The sequence below is a fragment of the Crocuta crocuta genome, unplaced genomic scaffold (assembly GCF_008692635.1).
Source record: "Crocuta crocuta isolate KB4526 unplaced genomic scaffold, BGI_CrCroc_1.0 scaffold303, whole genome shotgun sequence".
Taxonomy (NCBI): domain Eukaryota; kingdom Metazoa; phylum Chordata; class Mammalia; order Carnivora; family Hyaenidae; genus Crocuta; species Crocuta crocuta.
In genome coordinates this window covers 467,748-488,843 of record NW_027528276.1, presented here as the reverse complement: position 1 = coordinate 488,843, position 21,096 = coordinate 467,748, and the positions used below count along the sequence as shown (strand labels likewise).

The 21,096-nt window shown below is 34.8% G+C and overlaps 1 protein-coding gene across 6 annotated transcripts in view; it reads right to left on the bottom strand.

Annotated features, from left to right (window-relative positions):
• Window positions 1-1,110: 1,110 nt before the first annotated feature.
• ZMYM1 (zinc finger MYM-type containing 1) overlaps window positions 1,111-21,096 on the bottom strand; it is a 25,610-nt gene continuing 5,624 nt past the window's right edge. For 3 of the 6 annotated variants that reach the window (XM_077753084.1, XM_077753085.1, XM_077753083.1), the window contains exons 2-9: window positions 18,194-18,363; window positions 16,751-16,823; window positions 16,311-16,560; window positions 10,405-10,579; window positions 7,415-7,568; window positions 6,410-6,547; window positions 5,949-5,989; window positions 1,111-5,225 (exon numbers count right to left, since the gene is read on the bottom strand). In XM_077753084.1, the coding sequence (XP_077609210.1) occupies window positions 2,931-5,225; window positions 5,949-5,989; window positions 6,410-6,547; window positions 7,415-7,568; window positions 10,405-10,579; window positions 16,311-16,560; window positions 16,751-16,823; window positions 18,194-18,289 (3,222 nt within the window). In that variant the 5' untranslated portion in view covers window positions 18,290-18,363 and the 3' untranslated portion in view covers window positions 1,111-2,930. Of the gene's footprint in view, window positions 5,226-5,948; window positions 5,990-6,409; window positions 6,548-7,414; window positions 7,569-10,404; window positions 10,580-16,113; window positions 16,192-16,310; window positions 16,561-16,750; window positions 16,824-18,193; window positions 18,364-21,096 lie in introns of those variants that run through there. The other 3 variants (XM_077753087.1, XM_077753088.1, XM_077753089.1) reach the window with 3 other exon arrangements.

Genomic DNA, 21,096 nt, shown 5'->3' with positions numbered 1-21,096 from the left:
TTTCTCTGCCCCTCCCCCAACTTGTGCTATCTCTCTCTCTCAAAAATAAAAACATTAAAAAAAAAAAGAGTTGGAAGCTTAACTGAATGTGCCACCCAGGCAATCCCCATTCAAGTCTTATGGATTAGAGTTTATCACTACCTAATCTTATTTTGGGACTACGGGGACACCTTGTCACTAAGATTTGTTGTAGACACTGCGCTTGGATTTCTGCTTCTATTGATTTGGGGAGATTAAAAAACTATACTGCTATTTCTATGATCTTTTTTTTAATGCATTTCTGGTAATCTTTTATTTAGGAATATTTCTGATAACAGTCTGTGTCAAAGGTAGTACAGCATGGGCTGTGGAGTCACACTGCCTGGTTACAAATCTTGGACTCACATTTACTAATGTGTGAGCATAACCTCCTCTCTTTTGTTTCCTCAGTAAAATAACAGGTTGTTGAGAGATCTAAATGAAATAACATATGTAAAGCACTGAGCAAAGCACTAGATGACATAGCGGGTATTCAACTAAGATAGCTGCTTAAGTTACTGTATTTTTCTTTTTTAGGTCTAGGTTTTAGATTACTGACTTTACAGACTATAAAAAAAAGTAAAAAGCAAAACATTTGAATATTAAAAAAGAAGCCTAACCTCTTGAAATTCCTGGTTTCATGACAATATAGAAACTACAACTGTAAATAGCTAGAATATAATGAAAACGAGAAAAGCACATGGTAGACAAAGGTGACTTCAGAGAAAATTTCATAGCACTAAGTACTTTCTTCTGTATTATCATCTGTCTATGTAAGAACTGGTGAGCAACCTCTCCTAGTATCTTTCTTGGATTTCCACATAAGAAAGCTAAGTTTCATTGGAGTTAGGGCCTTATTTTATTCTCTCATTGGATTTCTACCAGCTAGAACAATGTCAAGTATGTAGTACTTGCTCAAAGAATGTTTGTTGAATGTGCACATACCACATATAAAAAATGTTCATTGGAGTACTATAAAAGTGCAAAATCAGAAAGTTAAAATGTCCACTTAAATAGAGAAAGGATGAACATGTATTTCATATAATGGGGTATTATTCAGCAGTTTAAGTAAATGAACTAGAAATTCATGTATAAATTTCAAAAACAACATTTAGTGAAAAAAGCAAATTGCTGAAAGTATATACAGCACAACTTTACACAGAGTTTTATATTGTTTATAAGTATGAAACAAGGCTATCTTTTAAGTGAAAAATCCAACATACATGTAAAGAAGCACAACAGATACTGTTGCCTCTGGGGAAAACAGAAGAGGAATGCCATCAGGAAATGATTTGCAAGGGAGCTTCAACTTGATCTGTAATATTTTATTTCTGAAATAAAAATGTGGAACATAGGGGTGCCTGGGTGGCTCAGTTAGTTGAGCATCTGACTCTTGATTTTGTCTCAGTTCATGATCTCATGGTTCGTAAGATAGAGCCTCCCATCAGGCTCTAGGCTGTGAGAAGCCTGGTTGGGATTCTCTCTCCCTCTGCCCCGCCCCACTCTCTCTCTCTCTCTCTCAAAATAAATAAACTTAAAAAAAAAATCTGGAGCATGGTAAAATGTTAGGATCTAACAGGATTAAATGTTACTTGTTATACTCTTTGTATTTTTATGTTAAAATCAACCATAATAAAAAAACCCAACAGTGTATTTTTAAAAGGCAGGATTGACAAATAAATCGAATGTGTATGAAAAACAAGTAAATAAATCACTTTGGCCTAACTGAGAAAGCAAGTATATAGAAGATCAATAAGGAAAGTAAGTACAGTATATAGAAAAAATTAGAATACATTCTATACCCCTGAGTAAATTCCTTTTTTAAAAAAGCCTAAATAAAATGGATGCTTTTTCTAGAAAAATTAAAGAACTGAAGAAAAAGAGTGAGCAAGGGAAAAGTGGCAGAGAAATATTCCTAAAACAAATAAACAAAATTCTAGGCCCAGATACATCTACCACTAAATTCTTACCAATCTTTGAGGGACACATTTTCCTTTATCCCCTGAAGCTTTATAAAGTATAATGAGAGAAAAGAATTTCTTTTTGGATTATTTAAAAAATAGTAATATTTTCATAAAGTAGATTAAGAATTCATACTGTATCATCTAGCTATTTGTGTCAACCAAAACTACAGCCATATTTAAACAGGCCATTTCACAGGAAAAGGAAATATAAATGGCTCAAGTAGATACCAAATCTTCTTAAGTGAAAATACAAAATTCCATTGGGATTTGTAACAGACTGGCAAGAACCAAAACGTCTGAGAACAGTTGATACAGATAGAAGGAAACTGGCAATCTCACACATGGTTGGTGCAATTATAAGGTGGCATAATTATTAAAGAAAGCAATTTGCCAGTTATCTATCAAGTATAAAAATGCATAATCTTCTGACCTAGTAACTCCAATTTAAAATTTTATCTTAGAGTAATTCACTTATATGCAATAGACCCATATAAAAGGTTATTAAATGCAGCTTTATAATGGCAAAATATTGTGAAGAATTAAAATGTCTGTCATTAGGGACTGCTAAAATATATTATGGTACGTTCATACAACAAAAATTCATGCAGCTATGAAAAAAAATCAAGAAACCTTTATGTATTGATATAGGACAATCTCAAAAATATGTTAAGTGGAAAAGACAAGGTGAAGAACAGTGTGCACTACAGAGTATGATCTATGAAAAAGATCTCCAGAAGGATTATCTGACAGACACTATAGGGAGAACTGGGTACTAAAAACAGGAAGGAGACTTTTCACTGTACATCATTCCGATTTTTGAACTTTGAATCAAGTGACTGTTACATGTTCTGATGAAAAAATTTTTCTTAGGAGATAAAATTTTGAAATAAAAGCAAACATTCCAGCAGAAATACAAAATTCTTTTAGGTAAATTCAAATTAGCAACTGTTACATTTCTTTCATCTGATGGATAAACTTTTCCACAAGTCCATTGAGTCTTTCAGGTTCCATCAGCTTATTTACCAATTCTTGCTCAACAGCCATTAGGGCTAGGCCACTAAGCTTCTCTTGTCCCATGGTATGACATAAATATGTTTTAAGACGAGGCAGTGTGGAAAATGAGTTTTCAGCACTTGAAGTTACTGGCCAAGACAAAGCAATATATAATAACTTTGATATGCAAGGAATATTATTGTGAAGACCATGCTGGATAAACAAATAGCCAAGATTAATGAAGTTGATACAATCATAATCTATGACAAAGTTAAGCTTTGCATATTGCCGATAAAATCTAAGTTCTGGGATGATGTCTGCATCAAGTTTATAAAATTCTTGGACATGTTTGGCTGTTGCTTCATTTAATGGTTCACTCCATTTAAATAATAGTTCTGAAATTTGCTTCATTTTGCAATAATCAAACTCTGAAAAACATAATTTTAAATTATTTAATATAGTGTCCAATCCTTGGTAATAAATATTAATTTTATATTGTTCTTCTGTTGAGGTAGGAAAAAACATACTATCTGAATTGACAAGATCTATTGTTTTCTGAATTTTTCTTCTTTTCTGAAAAGAAGGTCTTTCTACTTCAAAACTTTTACTGGTTATTTTTTGACATATTTCCTCTGCTCCATCCCAGATAGTTTTGAAATAGACATCATTTCTTTCAGATGATAAACATTCCAAAATTGCTTCTATTTTTGAAGACAATGAAAAAATATCTATAGTTTCACTCTGAAGCTCTTTGGAAAGAATTCCTGTAACACTTAACACTCGATAAAGAAATTTCAAACAAAAGATAAATTCAAATTTGGAAATCAATGTTAACAAATCACTCAATTCATCAGCCAAACTTGTGTTTGAAGAATGGCTTGATACAAATTCCAGTGTTTCAATAATCTCTGGAAGACCCTCTATCACTGATAGTAACATCTGATCATGGACTGTCCAACACGATTGTGATGTATGTTTCTTGCATGTTTTGTTTTGACTTAGCTTACAAATGTTTTCAAAATTTGCAGACATTTCCCCAGACATATGAATAGTGTTGAATAAAGAGCTGAGAGTATTTAGAGTAATTCGGAGTTCTTTCACTTCTTTACAAAACCTAATTACTGCTAAATCCAAAAAATGTGCATAACAATGTACATACAAAGCTCTTGGCTCTTCTTTTTTGAATTCTGCTGCAATTTTATTAAATTTCCCCCTCAAATTTATGGTACTATCATAGGCCTGGCCACATATTTTACTCAAATCAACTCCAATTTGCTGAAGGTAAGTTATGATGGTTCTATGTAAGTTAGTCCCAGTCATCTCTTCAACATCTATGAAACCCAAGAATCTTTCTTTTATTAAGATAGCCTTTGACATTTTTTGTGGGTATCTTACACAAATCGAAAGCTGTTCTGCAGTGGCACTACCAGCTGTCTCATCACATATGATCGAAAAAGCTGGCGAGACATTGATTTCATTCACAATATCTTGCAGCATTTCGGTCTTTATTATTTCAATAATATCATTTTGAATCTGTGTACTATTATAGAAGTCAACTTGTGAATTCAGAAGTCGGAATATTTCCTCTCCTTTATCTTTTGCTCTGATTTCTAACAATTCTAAAAAATTGCCTTTATTCACAGTTGAAACTGACTGGTCATTTTCCCCTAATGATAAACTCTGCTTTCCAAGAAATAAAATATTTTCAATTATAAGCTGTAGGTACTTTTTATTTCCTTCAATCTGTTTTGAATGAATAGATACATTTTCATTGACAGCTTCATCACAAAACTGGTATTCCCTCCAAAACTGCAATGACTTCAAATGCATTTCACTTTTTTCATGCTTTCTGAATTTTTCCAGAGTCTTTTTCCAATTAGAAATTCCTTGGGCTGCTAATGATTCTTCTCCACAACTAAAATATTTTTGGCAGAACAACTGGCATGAATAACAGAATGTCACATCTTTTTTAATACTGTTTTTCAAATGCTGGAAATTTGAACACCAGGATTTTTTAATATTTCGTGATTTATCTTTAACTTTTAGTACTTTGGTTGTAAATTTTGGATGACGTAGTCCATCACTTATTTTCACAGATTTCATGTTGTATGTAGCATCTTCGTTTGACACTTGATCTTTTTGTACTTCTACACTGGGGCCAACCGTATTCTGATGGGATATTGATGAAGACGGTGAAAGGCTTGGCTGTTCACTATTAGCAACACTAGTACTTGATTCACTGGGTAAACTCTTAGAAATGTTTGGGAGATAAAAACAAAAACAATTGTTTAAGCAGTAATCAAATGATTAAAATATTAAACATATCTATTTTAATAACAATAAAATAGCTATGTTGCAATATGAGCTCCACTGGGGGAAACATTAACAATTATTTATAATGTAAAGTTGCAATCTAGATTCAGCATTAATAATATGTTCAAAGAATCTTGGGGCATCTGGGTGGCTCAGTCAGTTAATTAAGTGTCTGACTCTTGATTTTGGCTTGGGTCATGATCTCACCTTTTGTGAGATGGAGACCCCTTTTGAGCTCTGCTCTGTCACCGTGGAGCCTGCTTGGGATTCTGTCTCCCTCTCATTCTGCCGCTCCCCTGCTCACACGCACTCTCTCTCTCCCTCAAATTAAATAAACTTAAAAAAAAAGTTCAAAGAATCTTTTGGTATGTAATTGTAATTAAAATAATTTTTATTGCTCATGTGACTAGAATATTGAAAAAAGTACTAAAGAACCCAGAGGAAAAACTATGACTAATAATACTTATGTTTAAATGTTCTTATTAATAATTTCAAGTCAGACCTGAGATTTAGGAAACTGAATATTAAAAGATGTTTATTGCTCAACCTTTTTAGCTCTAAGATGAAAACAGGAATGAATATGCTCATATATATATATATACACACACACACACAAATATACTTAAGAAAAGACAGAATCAAAAAAAGAACAAAACTTACATCTATAATGACATTTGCTGTTACTGAAGAAACTGTATCTGCTGAAATAAAATAGAGTATCATCAATTCAAGATCTTATACTATAATCTATAAAATAGCATCATAAACCCCAATTGTTTATTTCATATCAGACAACAAAAACAAACTTAGAATAGGGGCATCTCAGTCGGTTAAGCATCTGACTTCAGCTTAGGTACTGATCTCACAGCTCGTGGGTTTGAGCCCTGCGTTGGGCTCTGCTTCAGGCTCAGAGCCTGGAGCCTGCTTCAGGTTCTGTGTCTCCATCTTTCTCTGGTCCCTCCCCCGCTCATGCTCTGTCTTGCACGCGCTCTCTCTCTCTCTCTCTCTCTCAAAAACAAACATTAAAAAAATTAAAAACCACAACAACAAACATAGAATAGACAGATTCATCAAGGATGGGAAAACAGTGTATACGTCAAATATCTTTATATCAATTTTACCTTGTATGACATCAGAGTTCATGATGGGTAGGGAAACATGAGTATCTGCCAATGACACTATATTGCTTATAATTGGAGTTGTATCTTTCTTTGGAGAAAAGAGCCCAGTTGAAGCATCATGTACTGTGGAAACATTTACTGATAAAAAGAAAAAGATTTCTCAAAAACCAGGCAGAATCAATCAACCAGAAAGCAGTGTTTAATAACAAGTATTTCAACAAATAATGGAAATATCTAATAGGTTTAGGTATTGCTATATATGGAGTAAGGCTAAGAAATAGGTAGGTTCTTTAGGATAACAATAATCTTAAACTGGTAATTTATATTTTCTATTATTTTATATATTTTACCGTTACATACAATTTCACAGTTCTTTATATCATTTGCTCGAAATTTCAAGCAAATCTTTACATGAAATTACCCATGAAGAACAGAAAAGAGATTCCTACAGAATCTCCTAATGGATATCATTTCTAACACTTCCAAGATTCTTACCCCTCAACATGAATGGAGCTAGACTAGCGTCTAAGCTTATACTTCAGAGATTTCTAAAATAAGCCCCTTTACATGATGTACAAGCCCCAGGGGCATCATTCACTTTATCATCTACATAAATAGCACCAGTTGTTCTATAGGAGGCTCTTTGACAGAATACAAAGTTGGCTCTGGGTTGTGGTTTTCTACTTGTGAACTTCATACTATTTCCAATGAGCTCTACTTCCTGTAAAAAATATAACTACTAGCCTTGTTTCTACAAAGCAGGGATGAGTACAAAATTCTGCACTCTAATACAATGATCCACATAAATAAATATTAAGTCTATAGTGATGAAGTAGCCTTCCTTTTATATAAAACTACTGGAGAACTTTTTTTGCAACAAGTTTTGCACCGTTTAGATTTTTAAGTCAGTTTAATTTTGAGATGAATCAAGGTTATAAATTAAAGGAAAGCAGTAATATTCTTCAATAGTTTCTAAACCTCTGATAACTGCTAAATAAACATTACCTGTGGAAGATTCCATCTTAGCTTTATTGTAAGCAGAGAAACAGTTAATTGAACAGAAAAAGTCTGTCTTCCCCAAGTCATTGGTGGTCTCAATCATTTCATCTGAGGGCTTCAATGATTTGCAAAGAACAGATGTAAGTGTTTTGGTTGGTTTCTGTTTAGAGATTAAAGTAATATTCATATTCCCAGTATATGATATATATTGTTAACAAGCAAAACATACCCACCATTACTGTTCTTAGCTGAAATATAATAAATAATGATGACGAAGCCACAGTTTACACTTTCCTAAAAGCCAGGAAAAAAAGGCACTGCAGGGGTGCCTGGGTGGCTCAGTCGGTTAAGCGTCCAACTTCAGCTCAGGTCATGATCTCACGGTTTGTGGGTTCGAGCCCCACATCGGGCTCTATGCTAACAACTAGCTCAGAGCCTGGAGCCTGCTTCGGATTCTGTGTCTCCCTCTCTCTCTGACCCTCCCCTGCTCATGCTGTCTCTATCTCTCTCTCAAAAATAAATAAAAATATTAAAAAAAAAAAAAGGCACTGCAGATTACAATGACTATAATGAGGGAAATAGATCAATCCAATAGATAACTGTGTTATGTCTCAGATATATATTAGTCACAGCAGAAATACATATGCAAGCAATGAAGGAGGTCACAGAAGATGTTTATCAATCCAGGCAATTAAAGCCAACTGGATAAATAAATAAGTCTTAAAATTATATCTCTTACCTCAATTCCACTTTAGATATAAACTCAGGGAAGCCTTTTTTTGGTGCTAAGGAGGAGCCAGAAAAGGGTGCTTAAGACAAGTTGTAACATGCTGTGGGAATTAGTTTTTCTAGGCTAACTTCATGGTAAAAATTGCAAGCATATTGTAAGAAGGCAGCACATAAGCAGTAAGATATATAGAATACAGTGCATTCAGTAAACACTAAGTGTACAAAGGTAAAGGATATAAATTGTGAGGTTCACCATCTATTGTTTTTACTGAAAGGGGAATCCTCATTCCCAGACTATGGCAATGGTGAAAAAGAACTGCTTTGGGGGACATAAAGTGCAAAGACAATTGAAAATATATAGGTTTTCTTCTGTGAAAGAATAGGATATTGGCAAAGGAATAATGAAACAAAAAACAGTCTAACTTTGAAAATTTTTACCCTTTATTAGTACGACTTTTTATATTTAGACACCCCTAACAACTTGCCAATATTTACCATTAAATAATAATAGTACTATATATCATCTGTAGTTAATTGATTGTTCATATGGGAAAACTAATTATTAATTTACTCTATTAAGAAGATATGGGGGAAACAATGTGGTCAACGTATAACTATATCAAACAACCCACTTAAAAAAAAGTCACCCCATTTTTAGATTCATAGATTTGTTTCCTAATTTTTTTTTTTTAATTTTTAAAATTTACATCCAAGTTAGTTAGCATATAGTGCAATAATGATTTCAGGAGTAGATTCCAGTGATCCATTCCCTATAACACCCAGTGCTCATCCCAACAAGTGTCTTTCTTAATGCCCCTTACCCATTTACCTCATCCCCCCACCCACAATCCCTCCAGCAGCCTTCAGTTTGTTCTCTGTATCTAAGAGTCTCTTATGTTTTGTCCCCCCCTCCGTTTTTATATTATTTTTGCTTCTCTAATTCTTGATTACAGTTAACTAACGATATGGGTTTTCTCCATTATCTCTATTACAATACTATCTTATTTGTATGGTGTAGTGTTAAATGGTGCTTTTTAAATTCTTTTACCCAAATCAGCCCTGCCCCATCACATAGGCTGAGTAAACTAGGTACTCAAAACAGGCTCCTAAAAACAGGACAAAGCCTATTTAAGTGTGAGTGATAAAGAAGGAAAAGATGGAATGGCTCCTATGCCTTCCATTCTCCCATTTCCGGTCCAAAGGCAAGATACTCTCATGGTATGGACATTCTGCCATAGAAAAGAGGTGGCTCACAAATGACCTATTTGAATTGTTCAGACTTGTTGAGCATCCCATCTTCAATTGCTTGGTTTTAAGGAAGAATTTATGGAGAATTTGAGTTGGGTCTCAAAACATCATCTGAACAAGCAAGACAACAGTCCCACCTCATCAAAGGGGCTCAGACCACTAACTGTGTTAATCTCATTTAGTCCACCAAAGTAGAACCAGCTTCTTTGCTCTCAGAACCAATCACCCAAGGCTCTCCTATCAGAAATAGAGGATTGTTTCTCACAAATTCAGAAAAGCCTGTGACATTCTTGATGCATTTTAACCTTGCTTAGGGTGTAAGAAAACACAAAATTAAAAACACCTTTGTGGTTGAGTCTTAATGACCAGTAGGCTATTGTTACTTCTGCTATCTATAATCTCAGTTTATAAACAAGCTTCTATCTGCTTGGCTTTTCTTTAAGGCAAGATGATCATCCTGAGATTTTTTTAGGAAAATCTCCATATAGCATTTATCATGAATTGCTATTTAAGAGGAGCTGTCAGAAGTCTTTCATTTCTTCTCCTTCATTGTCTTACTAAATGAAACTATTCACAGTAGTACTAAAATCTAATCCCCACATTTTCCTAAAGTGGAACCACTCACAAGCAAACTAATGGAAAGAACTCAATCTTGATTTTTCATCTAGTCCCATGCAAATTCAAATGGAGTGGTCCTTACTTTATGCAACAGATCTTTATTCTTACCTGCTTATATGCTGTCATACCCTTTGAACTAGTAAAGTAATGGGACTGGCCTTTCATTGGAAGCATACAGAACAGACTAGACAGTGTGACTATAAGCCCTACAGTTCTCACAACAGATAACAAGGAGGCTGTTCAAGTGAAACTGAAGAATAGGCATTACAACAAAGATGGTGTTTCACATTCTGGTATTTTAGTCTATACTGAATCTAGAATTTTAAAAAATTTACTGAAATGCCAATATTTAAGCAAAATAATCAGAATCCCTAAAGATTTAAAAAAAAATTGCAACTTACAACAGTAGTCTTCTGACACATGCTGCACTTGGTTAAACTGTTATTAGTACATATGGTAACAAATGCTTTTCTCTTTTCTTCATATGATGAAAGACAAGACTGGCTGCAAAAATTTTTGCTAGAGGTATTATCTTCCAGCTGGACACTTATCACATCCTTTAGATTTAAAATGTCTCTAAAAATAAAAACAAGGGCACTATTAAACACTTTTATAAGTTAAAGCACACTCTCAAGTAACCCTCTCCCATTTCATCTACCTGAGGAGTGTGCAGCAGCAGTAATAGCCTTAAAATAAGAAAACCTAAATTTGGTATTTAGTTCTAGGACTTACATTCAGCAGTGATGGATAAGTCATTTATATTCTCAAACGTTAATTCCTTCATCTATAAAATAGGGTCTATAAATTTTTTGGTAATGTTTATTTATTTTTGAAAGAGAGAGAGATTATGAACTACAGAGGGGCAGAGAGAGGGAGATCTAGAAACCGAAGCAGGGTCTAGGCTGAGCTGTCAGCACAGAGCCTGACGTGGGGCTTGAACTCATGAACTGTGAGATCATGACCTGAGCCAAAGTCAGATGCTTAACTGACTGAGCCATCCAGGCACCCCTAAAGTAGGGACTATAAAGCACATCTGAGAATGCAGTTTTGAGGACAACCTAGTCTGTATAAGTTAGTGCTAGTCATAACACAATCATGAGAAATCATATTCATACATGACCAAATTTGGAATCTACAAAAGATACAAAGTACAGTCTATAAAATTCCAGGGATCCTCCAGAGATTTTCAGGGGGTCCACAAAATCAAAACTATTTTCATATTAAAATGTTATTTGTCTTTCTCTCTGTGTTAACATTTCAATTGATGGTATAAAATCAATGATGGACCACTGCAATTCCACTCCCAGATATGCACCCCAAAGAACTGAAGAGGAACACTCAAAAAAGGATAGACACATGCATGTTCCTAACAGCACTATTTCAAATAGGTAAAAGATGGTGCCAGGCTGGCTCCATCAGTAGAGCATACGACTCTTAAACTCAGAATTGTGAGTTCAATTCCCACGGTGGACCTGGAGCTTACTTTAAAAAAAAAAAAAAAGGCTAAAAGACGAAAGTAGCCCAATGTTCAAATCAATGAATGGATAAACAAATTGTGATATAGCCATACAGTGGAATGTTATTCAGCTATAAAAAAAGAATGAAGTACTGATATACATGCTATAACATGGATAAACCTCAAAAACCTTATGCTAAAAGCCAGACACAAAGGGTCATATATTTATGATTCCATTAACATGAAATATCCAAAATAGATAAATCCCCAGCTACAAGGCAAACTGCTTAATGGATATAGCATTTTACTTTGGAGTGACAGAAATATTTTGAAGTTAGACACCTTGAGTGTACTAAACATTACTGAAATAGCTTTTTGTTATGTGAATTTCACCTTAATAAACTGGGAGGAAAAAAAAAATGCTGGGTAAAACATTTGCCAGAGCCTTAGCACAAATTAAGGCACTTGTACCAAGATGTCTTAGTACTTGTTACTCACTGCCATACATTCAGTGTAAAAATCATTTACTTTATTAAACTTCATCCTTAACAACCTCTTTTCAGTATTCTGTGATGAAATGGGACATAGGCATAAAGTACTTCCTCTGCACACTTAAGTTTGACGGTTGTCTCAAAGAATATCTCATGTGGGAATGTTAACAGTTACAACCTGAGGTAGTTACTTTTTTCATGGAACGCATTTTTACTTGAAAGAACAAACTATTATCTAGGAGTGGGTATCTGGCAAATATTTTCTCAAAAATGAATAGAGTGACTGTAACTTCAAGATAAACAACGGGCGGTATTCATTGCCAATGATAAAACTTGAGCTTTCATTGAAAATTAGAATTTTTGGGGTACCTGGGTGGCTCAGTAGGTTAAGCATTGGACTCTTGGTCTCAGCTCAGGTCACGACCTCACAGTTTCATGAATTTGAGCCCCATGTGGGGTTCTATGGTGACAGTGTGGAGCCTGCTTGGGATTCTCTCTGCCCCTCCCCCACTCAATGCTGTCTTCCTCTTTCATTCTTAAAATAAATAAATATGCTTAAAAAATTAGAATTTTGGAAAATTTGCCGCCTCCAACTTGATTGCTTCCCAATAGTTAAACTTTCCTGATGAGATTGGTGGTGATGATGAGGATTATTTCTTGGGATGGTGATTTTTTTTTTTCAAGCGAATGTGATTTTTGAAATATTGCATAAAGAAACATGTCAACATTTAGAAGATCTGCGTAACTCAGTGAACCATTATTTTCAAATTATGACAGCAGGTAACAAAAATCATTCATTCATGGGTAAAAAAAAACATTCAAAGTATAAACAGACCAATGATTTTAACTTAACACAGACCAATGAATTTTAACCTAACAGTACAAAAAATTCATTGATATGATTTAAGATTCCACATTCCAAATAACCTTTAAGAACTAATACTTGGTGGAGAGTCAAAGTGCATCCACAAAACCTAAAAGGCTGTTAAAACACTCTTGCCTTTTCTAATTACATATTTGTAGGACCAGATTTTCTTTTTTACACTTAAGCCAAAACAACACATTCCAATGAACTGATATAAAGGCAGATATGAAAACTCAGCCAGACATTAAAACGGTTTGCAAAACTAATAAAATCACGTTCACTAAATGTTTCTTAAAATTTCTTCTCACCAAATTAAAAAACACATATGGCTATTTTTCATTAAAAACATTATTTATGTAGTGGTGCCTAGGTGACTCAGTCAGTTGGGCATCCAACTCCTGATTTTGGCTTAGGTCATGATCCCAAGAGTCACTAGACTGAGTCCCACATCCATGCGTCCCACGTCCATTCTGAGCAAGCAGCCTGCTTGAGATTCTCTCTCTGCCCCTCTCCCCCACTCTCAAATAAATTTTAAAAAATATTATTTATGTCAACATGCACTGAGTTATTAATTTTAAATGAGTTATTAGCTTAAACATTTCTGTTTTAATTTCGAAGTATATATTGGTAGACATAACCTATAAAGTAAAGCTCTCTGGCTCTTCAAAAATTTTTAAGAGTGTAAAGGGGTCCAGGAACTAGAATGTTTGAGGACTGCCATGATATCTGGCTACTGATAACTCTCAGAATAATTATCCAAATGAAATACTCCTAAAATCGACACTATTTTAACACTTCAACATTTACAAATCTTTAGTGTATTATGATCTATCAAAAATAACAGGTTCATTTCATGATCACAAATCAGTCATTTTACTGATTTAAAATACAGCTCTAATGCAGTATCTGGGTTGTGCTATCCTTGTACTTCATTTGACAAAAATTTTTCTAGGTTGCTCTGAGTGCCAGCTAGTGTTTAGGCATTGGGAATATAAACAGGAGTATGATCTGGTTCCTAATCTCAAGAGGTTCACAGTCTAACCGGGGCAGTATCAATTTTTTAAAATATTAATGTTATGATTAATGTCGTGGGAATTATGAACATTATTAAAATACAGACCATGGAACAATTACTCTGAGTGGGTGGGGGTTAGTAAGAGAGGAAGGAATGGTGTGGGAATAGATAAGAAGTAAAGATATTTGAGGCAGACCTTTAGGACAGAAATTAGCCAGATGGAAAGGGAGGCAGAAGAAACTGCATCGGCAGAAGCATGGAAGTCTGAAAACGCTTACTGGTTTTTACTGCTACCGATATACTAGATTGCTGGTTTCTAACCTAAGGCCTGATAAATACAAAATTTTAAAATGTATTTTCTTAAAAGTGCCGACAATTACCTTAAATTAACTCCTAAGCATAGGACTGAACAACTTTCCTATATATAACTGTTATAGTTCTATATTAGTGCACAGGGATATTCTGAACTCTGTTGATGGTTTTAGGATTTCCTGTTGGTTTCACTTGGGAAACTAAGGTGCAGAAATGACAGTTCTTCAAAAGAAGTCTTATCTTTCTAACATAATTTAAAATGTCATTTTCAAAGCTAACTTTCGTCTGGGCCATGAAACAGAATAAAAACTGCATTAACTCAAAACAAATTTTAAATCTCTATAAAAGAAACCTATATTTAAAAAAACTACAAGAGAAACAAGGACTGATAATTAGCTAAATACTGAGAACTGTATATTAATACAAGATGCTAATAAATGCGGAGAAAAAAATTTTTCAAAAAAAGCACAGGTTACTATGAATAATGGAGGGCCTCTCCTAGCCTAAGCACTACCACCTTTCCACCAACCTATGCAATAGTATTTTGCATCAAAAAAAAATTATATTCCACAGAAGGTAAAACTTGCTTCTTATTTTTGCTCATACTGGATTTCTTTGTCTTAGAGAACAACTTACACACTACATCTTTCCTGTTTCAGCCTTTCAATCTACTTGGGAGATCTCCTTAAGATGTACAATGGGCCAAATACAGTAACATGATACCTTAACTTCTCAGGGACTCAATTTCCTCAAAACCAAAAGAAAATGTTTGGACTGGATGATCTTACAGTCCCTTTAAGTTTTATGTTTCTGCAGAGAAAGAAAGCAGACTGAAGAAGTGCTTTATTGCTCTTAGCAAAAAAGAAAAAAGACATAGTATTGCAGGGTGGAAAAGCACAAGAGAAAGGTGAGTTTCAGGGTCGAAGACTTGCAGCAAAGGGTAACACCAAAGCACCAGCCAAAGAAGGAGCTGAAGCAACCAATAAAAAGGGTTTGTGAGATTGTTAGAATAGTAATAGTCATAATTAACACTTACTGAGGTCTTATTACATGCCAGTATTGTTCTGATCTCTTAAATCTATTATTTAAAGCTCTTAATTCTTATGTACACTGAATGAAACAGATGGGAATATTAAGAAAGAAGTTCTCAATGCTTTTCAAACTTTAGCATTATATATGTATCATCTGAGGACACAAGCATTTCTGATTCAGTGGGTCTGGGTAAGAAAGACCTGAGATTCTGTGTTTTTATTTAACAAGTTCCCAGATGATACTAATACAGCCGCTGTAAGTTGCAAAATATAACCGTAAATGAAGAAAGAAAGATTCAAATTATGGCAATCTGATTCCAAAATAAGATATCTGAAAGGAATTTATTGTATTTACAAGCAAAATTGGTGACCTATATGTTTTCTTTGTTCTGAAATAAAAACATTTAAAATTTAGCAATAGCATTTCATGAACATTAACAAACCAGAATTATACTATGATAGAAGTCGCAGAGCACATTGATCTATGTTTCAGGGTAGAGTTCAAAGTTCTGGACATTTTCCACTAATTCATTATGAAATTACTACTATTTCCTTTCTCTGCATCTAAATTGCCTTACATATGTAAAAAAAAAAAAAAAAATTAGCAATAAAAACCCCAACAGTAGCTCACAGAAATCTTAAAAAGATTGTATCTCTCCAGTTATGTTTACCTGTGACTATTCAATTTTGTGAAAGAATCAAATAACTTCTTGCAAAAGAATCAAATAACTTCATTACAAGAAAAAATTATATAATTTTATACCTTAGAAGATCCAAATTAACTGTTATATGATTAATGTGTTAGTGAGTCCTATACAGTTAAATGATAAAATAGAATGGGTGTATAATAAATCCCACTTATAGAGAATTTCAAATGAAAAGAATGGAAAAGTTTCAGAAGTCACACTACTTAAAGTTGAAGAGAAATAAAACTCCTTACATTTTAATTTGTGCAAATCTCTCAACAAGAAAACTATTTCTGAAGAATCTAATAAAGGAAGTAAAAGCAGAAGCAGCTTTTCACTAAACCAAGGTGATACTTCTTCAGAAAAAATGAAAATGTAGGTAATTACAACCAAGACTTTGATCCAGATCTAGGTAAGGAAATAAAAGGGGGCATAATTTAGAATTATATACTTTGAGCAGTTAGAACAAGTTCTCTTGGGAAGAGCTGGTGAATTGGCAGATGAAATGTATTCAGTGATGCACAACGTGGAACAGAAGAGCTGAGTCGATCCCTTCCTCTGATAAGCAGTTTGCCCCTTCTGAAGAATTTTTTTACAACCAGAACAGGAAACCTGAATAGCTGTGGTTGAAACTGAAGGAAGCATTTTATTCATGCCAGATGATGTCAGAGAAAGCTGAATGCCTGTAGTCAACTGTGGAGCTATAAATACAAAACAGGAAGGAAGAAAATTAGTATTTACATAAAATTAAGTATGCACTCTTTCATTTTCTTTTAGAGGTTACTTATCCTGGACATGAAACCCAAAACAAACAATGCACTATTCAAACATATTCTAAAAAAGTAGAATAAATTGGCTATTACACTGGTTGGAATAAAATGATTCTATTACCACTGTCTGAAAATGTAGTGTTTGTTTTCAGTTCATTCTCTTGAGTTTTGGGCTGCTGGGCTTGACAATACTCCTAAAAAAGAGATGAAAATAATGAATTCACTGTGTATAAAACCAGCAGTTATTCAATAGAAAGTGACAAATTATGTTTAAGTCTGTTCAGTGAATTGTATAATTAAACTGAACCACAGTACATACGCAAACATTCTCCTTTTGGTGACCTTTGACTGACAACACTGGTAAATTACACTTTGTGCTATCATAACTAGATGTGATTTCAATAATTTTTGTTCACACAGCCCTTCAGGAGCTACTAGAAACAGAGGAGACACACTCAATAATGACATCTATTTTCCCTCCTTGCTCTAGTCATTAATAGCTAATTGTCTTCATAAAGACCATCAACACAAAAGTTGTTGGACTGGGCTAAATGAGTCTTAACAGAGGAGGATTTTTCAGAGCAGCAGACAAGTTATCTAAACGTGATTTATGTGTTTGAATATTCAGTCTATGGACATTAGGAAGCAGCAGATACTTCCTAGATGGACAACATTCCCCTGTGTCACCAAGTCAATGAGAGTCATATCCTTACTTGATACTGACTTACTTTAGGCTATTTCTAAACTGAATATTAGAAATAAATTAAAACTGAATTTACTTTTTTTTCATTAGAAATTTCAGCTGGTTCATATATAAACATTCTAAGGAAATTTGGCCCTACTACAGAATACTCACAGCTTAAATCAGTTTATCATTTATAGGTTCTTTAGCATATAATATATCTAAAAAAGTTTAAGAATAAACATGAAACTAATTTGGGTAAGATAATTACAAAGAAAATACAGAATTCTAAGAATTTAAAATGTACTAATTCTACTACTTTAACCGAGTCAGTAGCATAAAAACATAGAATTAGTTACTCATATGGTTTTAAGTTAAGAAAAACGAAAAGAAAAATGTATTACCCTTAGCTAGGCCCATAATATCCTAGGCAATCCTTTTATCAATCTAAAAACCCAATTTCAAACATCTATTCTTCTCTCAAATCTTATTCTTGCATATAGTTGTGATGGCACTTGACACAATATACCTTATATTATTTGACCAACTACTTTAGGGAAGATAAAAGATTTAAGATTTTCTTTTCTTCTTCTTTTTTTTTTGAAGTTTATTTGAGAGAGAAAGGGAGAACACTTACATGTGTGAAAGTGAGTAGAGGAAGGGCAGAAAAAAAGGGTGAGAGAGAATCCCAACATGTGGGGCTCAAACTCACAAACAGTGAGATCATAACTGGAGCCAAAATCAAGACCTGGAAGCTTAACTGGTTGAGCCACCCAGGCACTCCAAGATTAAAGATTTCAAACCCATAAGCCAGCATCTGCATAACTGGAATGTATACATAAACGCTGTTCTAGAAAAAAGAAAATAAAGCAGAATACTTACCTGAGCATTGTCAGGTTCTGTCTTAATTTCATCTAGCTGCTCCAGTTGTGGTGCCACTGCTTTGGCACATTCACCATCTATCGGTGACTCTTTCATCTTAGTATCTGATGCAAAGGAATCCACCAGTTCCAAACTAAAGATTTTCTTCTTTGGGAATAGTATCCAGGTTCCTAAAATATGAATTGATGGAGAACCTGATTTTAAAATTAGTCCTTTTAAATACAGTAAGTTTCTGGAAATACAAGGTGTTTTTAGACACCTTGGACTCAAGGTTCCTTCACAGTACCAACACTGGCTTTCTTCCCTTCATTCATTATTCTCCAATACGGCTTTGCTTTATAATTCTCTGGTAGACATATCTATGCTTTCTTCTGGAACTAGTCTTCTCTACTTCTACTCCCCCAGGCCTGACTACAGCATAAACCCACCAAATCACAAGTTTACTTTTAACCTACTAAATAGTCCTAGGACTATTTACTAATGTAAAGTCTTCCATCCAAGGTTAATTCAAATACCTGTAGTCACTACCTCTCCCCCAACATTGCCTTTCTATAGGGCCAATTATCTGTGTCTTTTGCAACTCTAATTCCTCTCCTTATTGGCTTTTCACATAGAAACATTCAAATACATTAATGGATCCAACTTAAAAAAATTTTAATGTTTATTTTTGAGAGTGAGACAGAGCGTGAGCAAGGGAGAGGCAAAGAGAGGGAGACACAGAATCCGAAGCAGGCTCCAGACTCTCAGCATAGAAAGATCCAACTTTTAAAGCTATTGCCCTCTCTCTGACCATGCCCTTCCTTCATCCTTGAAATTCTCCCTTTCCTTGAATCCTATGACTCTAAAACCTATTTCTCCTATCTCTTTGCTGGTCCTTTTTTTTTTTTTAAAGTTTATTTATTTTGAGAGAGAGAGAGAGAAAGAGCATGAGCATGGGGAGGGGCAGAGAGAGAGGGAGAGAGAATCCCAACTCTAATTTTAGGTTTCACAGGGTCAGCAAAGAGCCTGCTGAAGGGCTTGATCCCACAACCTGTGAGATCATGACCTGAGATCAAGAATCAGATCCTTAATCGACTGAGCCACCCAGGTGCCCTACCTTCTAAATAAGTTTTGAATCTGTTTTTCCATTACACCTCATGCCTGCCTTCCCCCAACCCCCATCAATGGATTCCTTTTTGAGAACTAAATAAGACAGCTAAAATCCAAAATCACAATATAAAAGATTGTTGTGCATTAACAATAAATAAAATAAAAAATAATAAATGTTTTATTATTTAAACATTAAAAAATAATGCCAGGGGGGCCTGGGTGACTCATTCGATTCAGTGTCTGACTCTTGATTTTGGCTCAAGTCAAAATCACAGTTTTGTGATATCACAGTTTGTGAGTTCGAGCCCCACATTGGGCTCCAGGCTGACAACATGAAGTCTGCTTGGGATTATTTCCCTCCCCATCTCTGTACCCCTCCCTGGCTCAAGCTTGCACGGTGTCTCAAAATAAACTTGAAAAAAAAATTCTATTTTATAGCCTTTGAGAAACTATAAAAGTGCCTTTTTTTAATGTTTATTTTAAGAGAGAGAGAGAGCCAGTGCAGAAGAGGGGCAGAGAGAGAGAATCGCAAGCCGGCTCCATGCTGTCAACATAGAGCTTGACCCGGGGCTTAACTCCAAGAACCATGAGATCATGACCTGAGCTGAAATGGAGTCAGATGCTTAGCTAACTGAACCATCCCCACAAGTGCCTTTTGATAGCCTAGTCCCAAGGCCTCTTTTTCAAGGACAGACTGGTTCCTTTATCTTCTTTTCTCTCATCTGAGATCTTTCCCCTCCCTTTTCTGGTAGCTTTTACTAAAATCCGTTATCTCAAAGGAGAATATTAAATGAATACTTAAGGCCTGCCTGTGAAGTGCAATAAAAGCTCATACGGCCTCTGCCCAGCCCATCTGAGCACTAAATACAACTAGCAAACTAAAACTCACTGGAAATTAACTACTAGATGATTATTCACCTGAAAGAAAATATGCAAGTCTAAAAATATATTAAGGGGCACCTGGGTGGCTCACTTGGTTAAGCGGCCGACTTCGGCTCAGATCATGATCTCACAGTTTGTGGGTTCAAGCCCCATATCAGACTCTGTGCTCAGCTCAGAGCCTGGATTCTGCTTCCAATTCTGTAACTCTCTCTCTCTGCCCCTCCCCCACTCCTGCTTTTTCTCTCTCTAAGATTAAATGTTTTTAAAAAAATAAATAAAAAATAAAAATATATTAAAAAGTACCTACAGGGGCGCCTGGGTGGCTCAGCCGGTTAAGCATCCAACTACAGATCAGGTCATGATCTTGCGGTTGGTGAGTTCAGGCTCCACAATGGGTTCTGTGCTGACAGCTCAGAGCCTGGAGCCTGCTTCAGATTCTGCCCTCCCTCTCTGCCTCTCTCCTGCTCACACTCACACGCGCACGCTCTCTCTCTCTCAAGCTCTCTCTCTCTCTCTCAGAAACAAATAAAATGTTAAAAAAAAAAAACAGAAACAAAAACAAAGCACCTATAAGCTTTTGCATCTTGGAATCCCTTCAAGTGTGTCAGTTGTCACACAAATAGGAAAATAACAGAAAACACCCTGAAAGTGTAATAATTAATCTAAAATATGTTTCAGAAGCAGGGGAGAACAGCATAGAACATTTAACTATTAGAAAAACAAAAAGAGCAAAAAACATATATGAATAATAAATCCAGGACTTCCAACATGATGCACATTAATGTAAAATAAGTTCTAGAAACCTTTTTTTTTTTTTTAAGGATTTTATTTTTGGGGTGCCTGGCTGGCTCAATCTTGGGGTTGTGAGTTTGAGACATTTTAGGTATACTTAATAAAAAAAACTTTAAAAAAATATTTTATTTAAAACAATT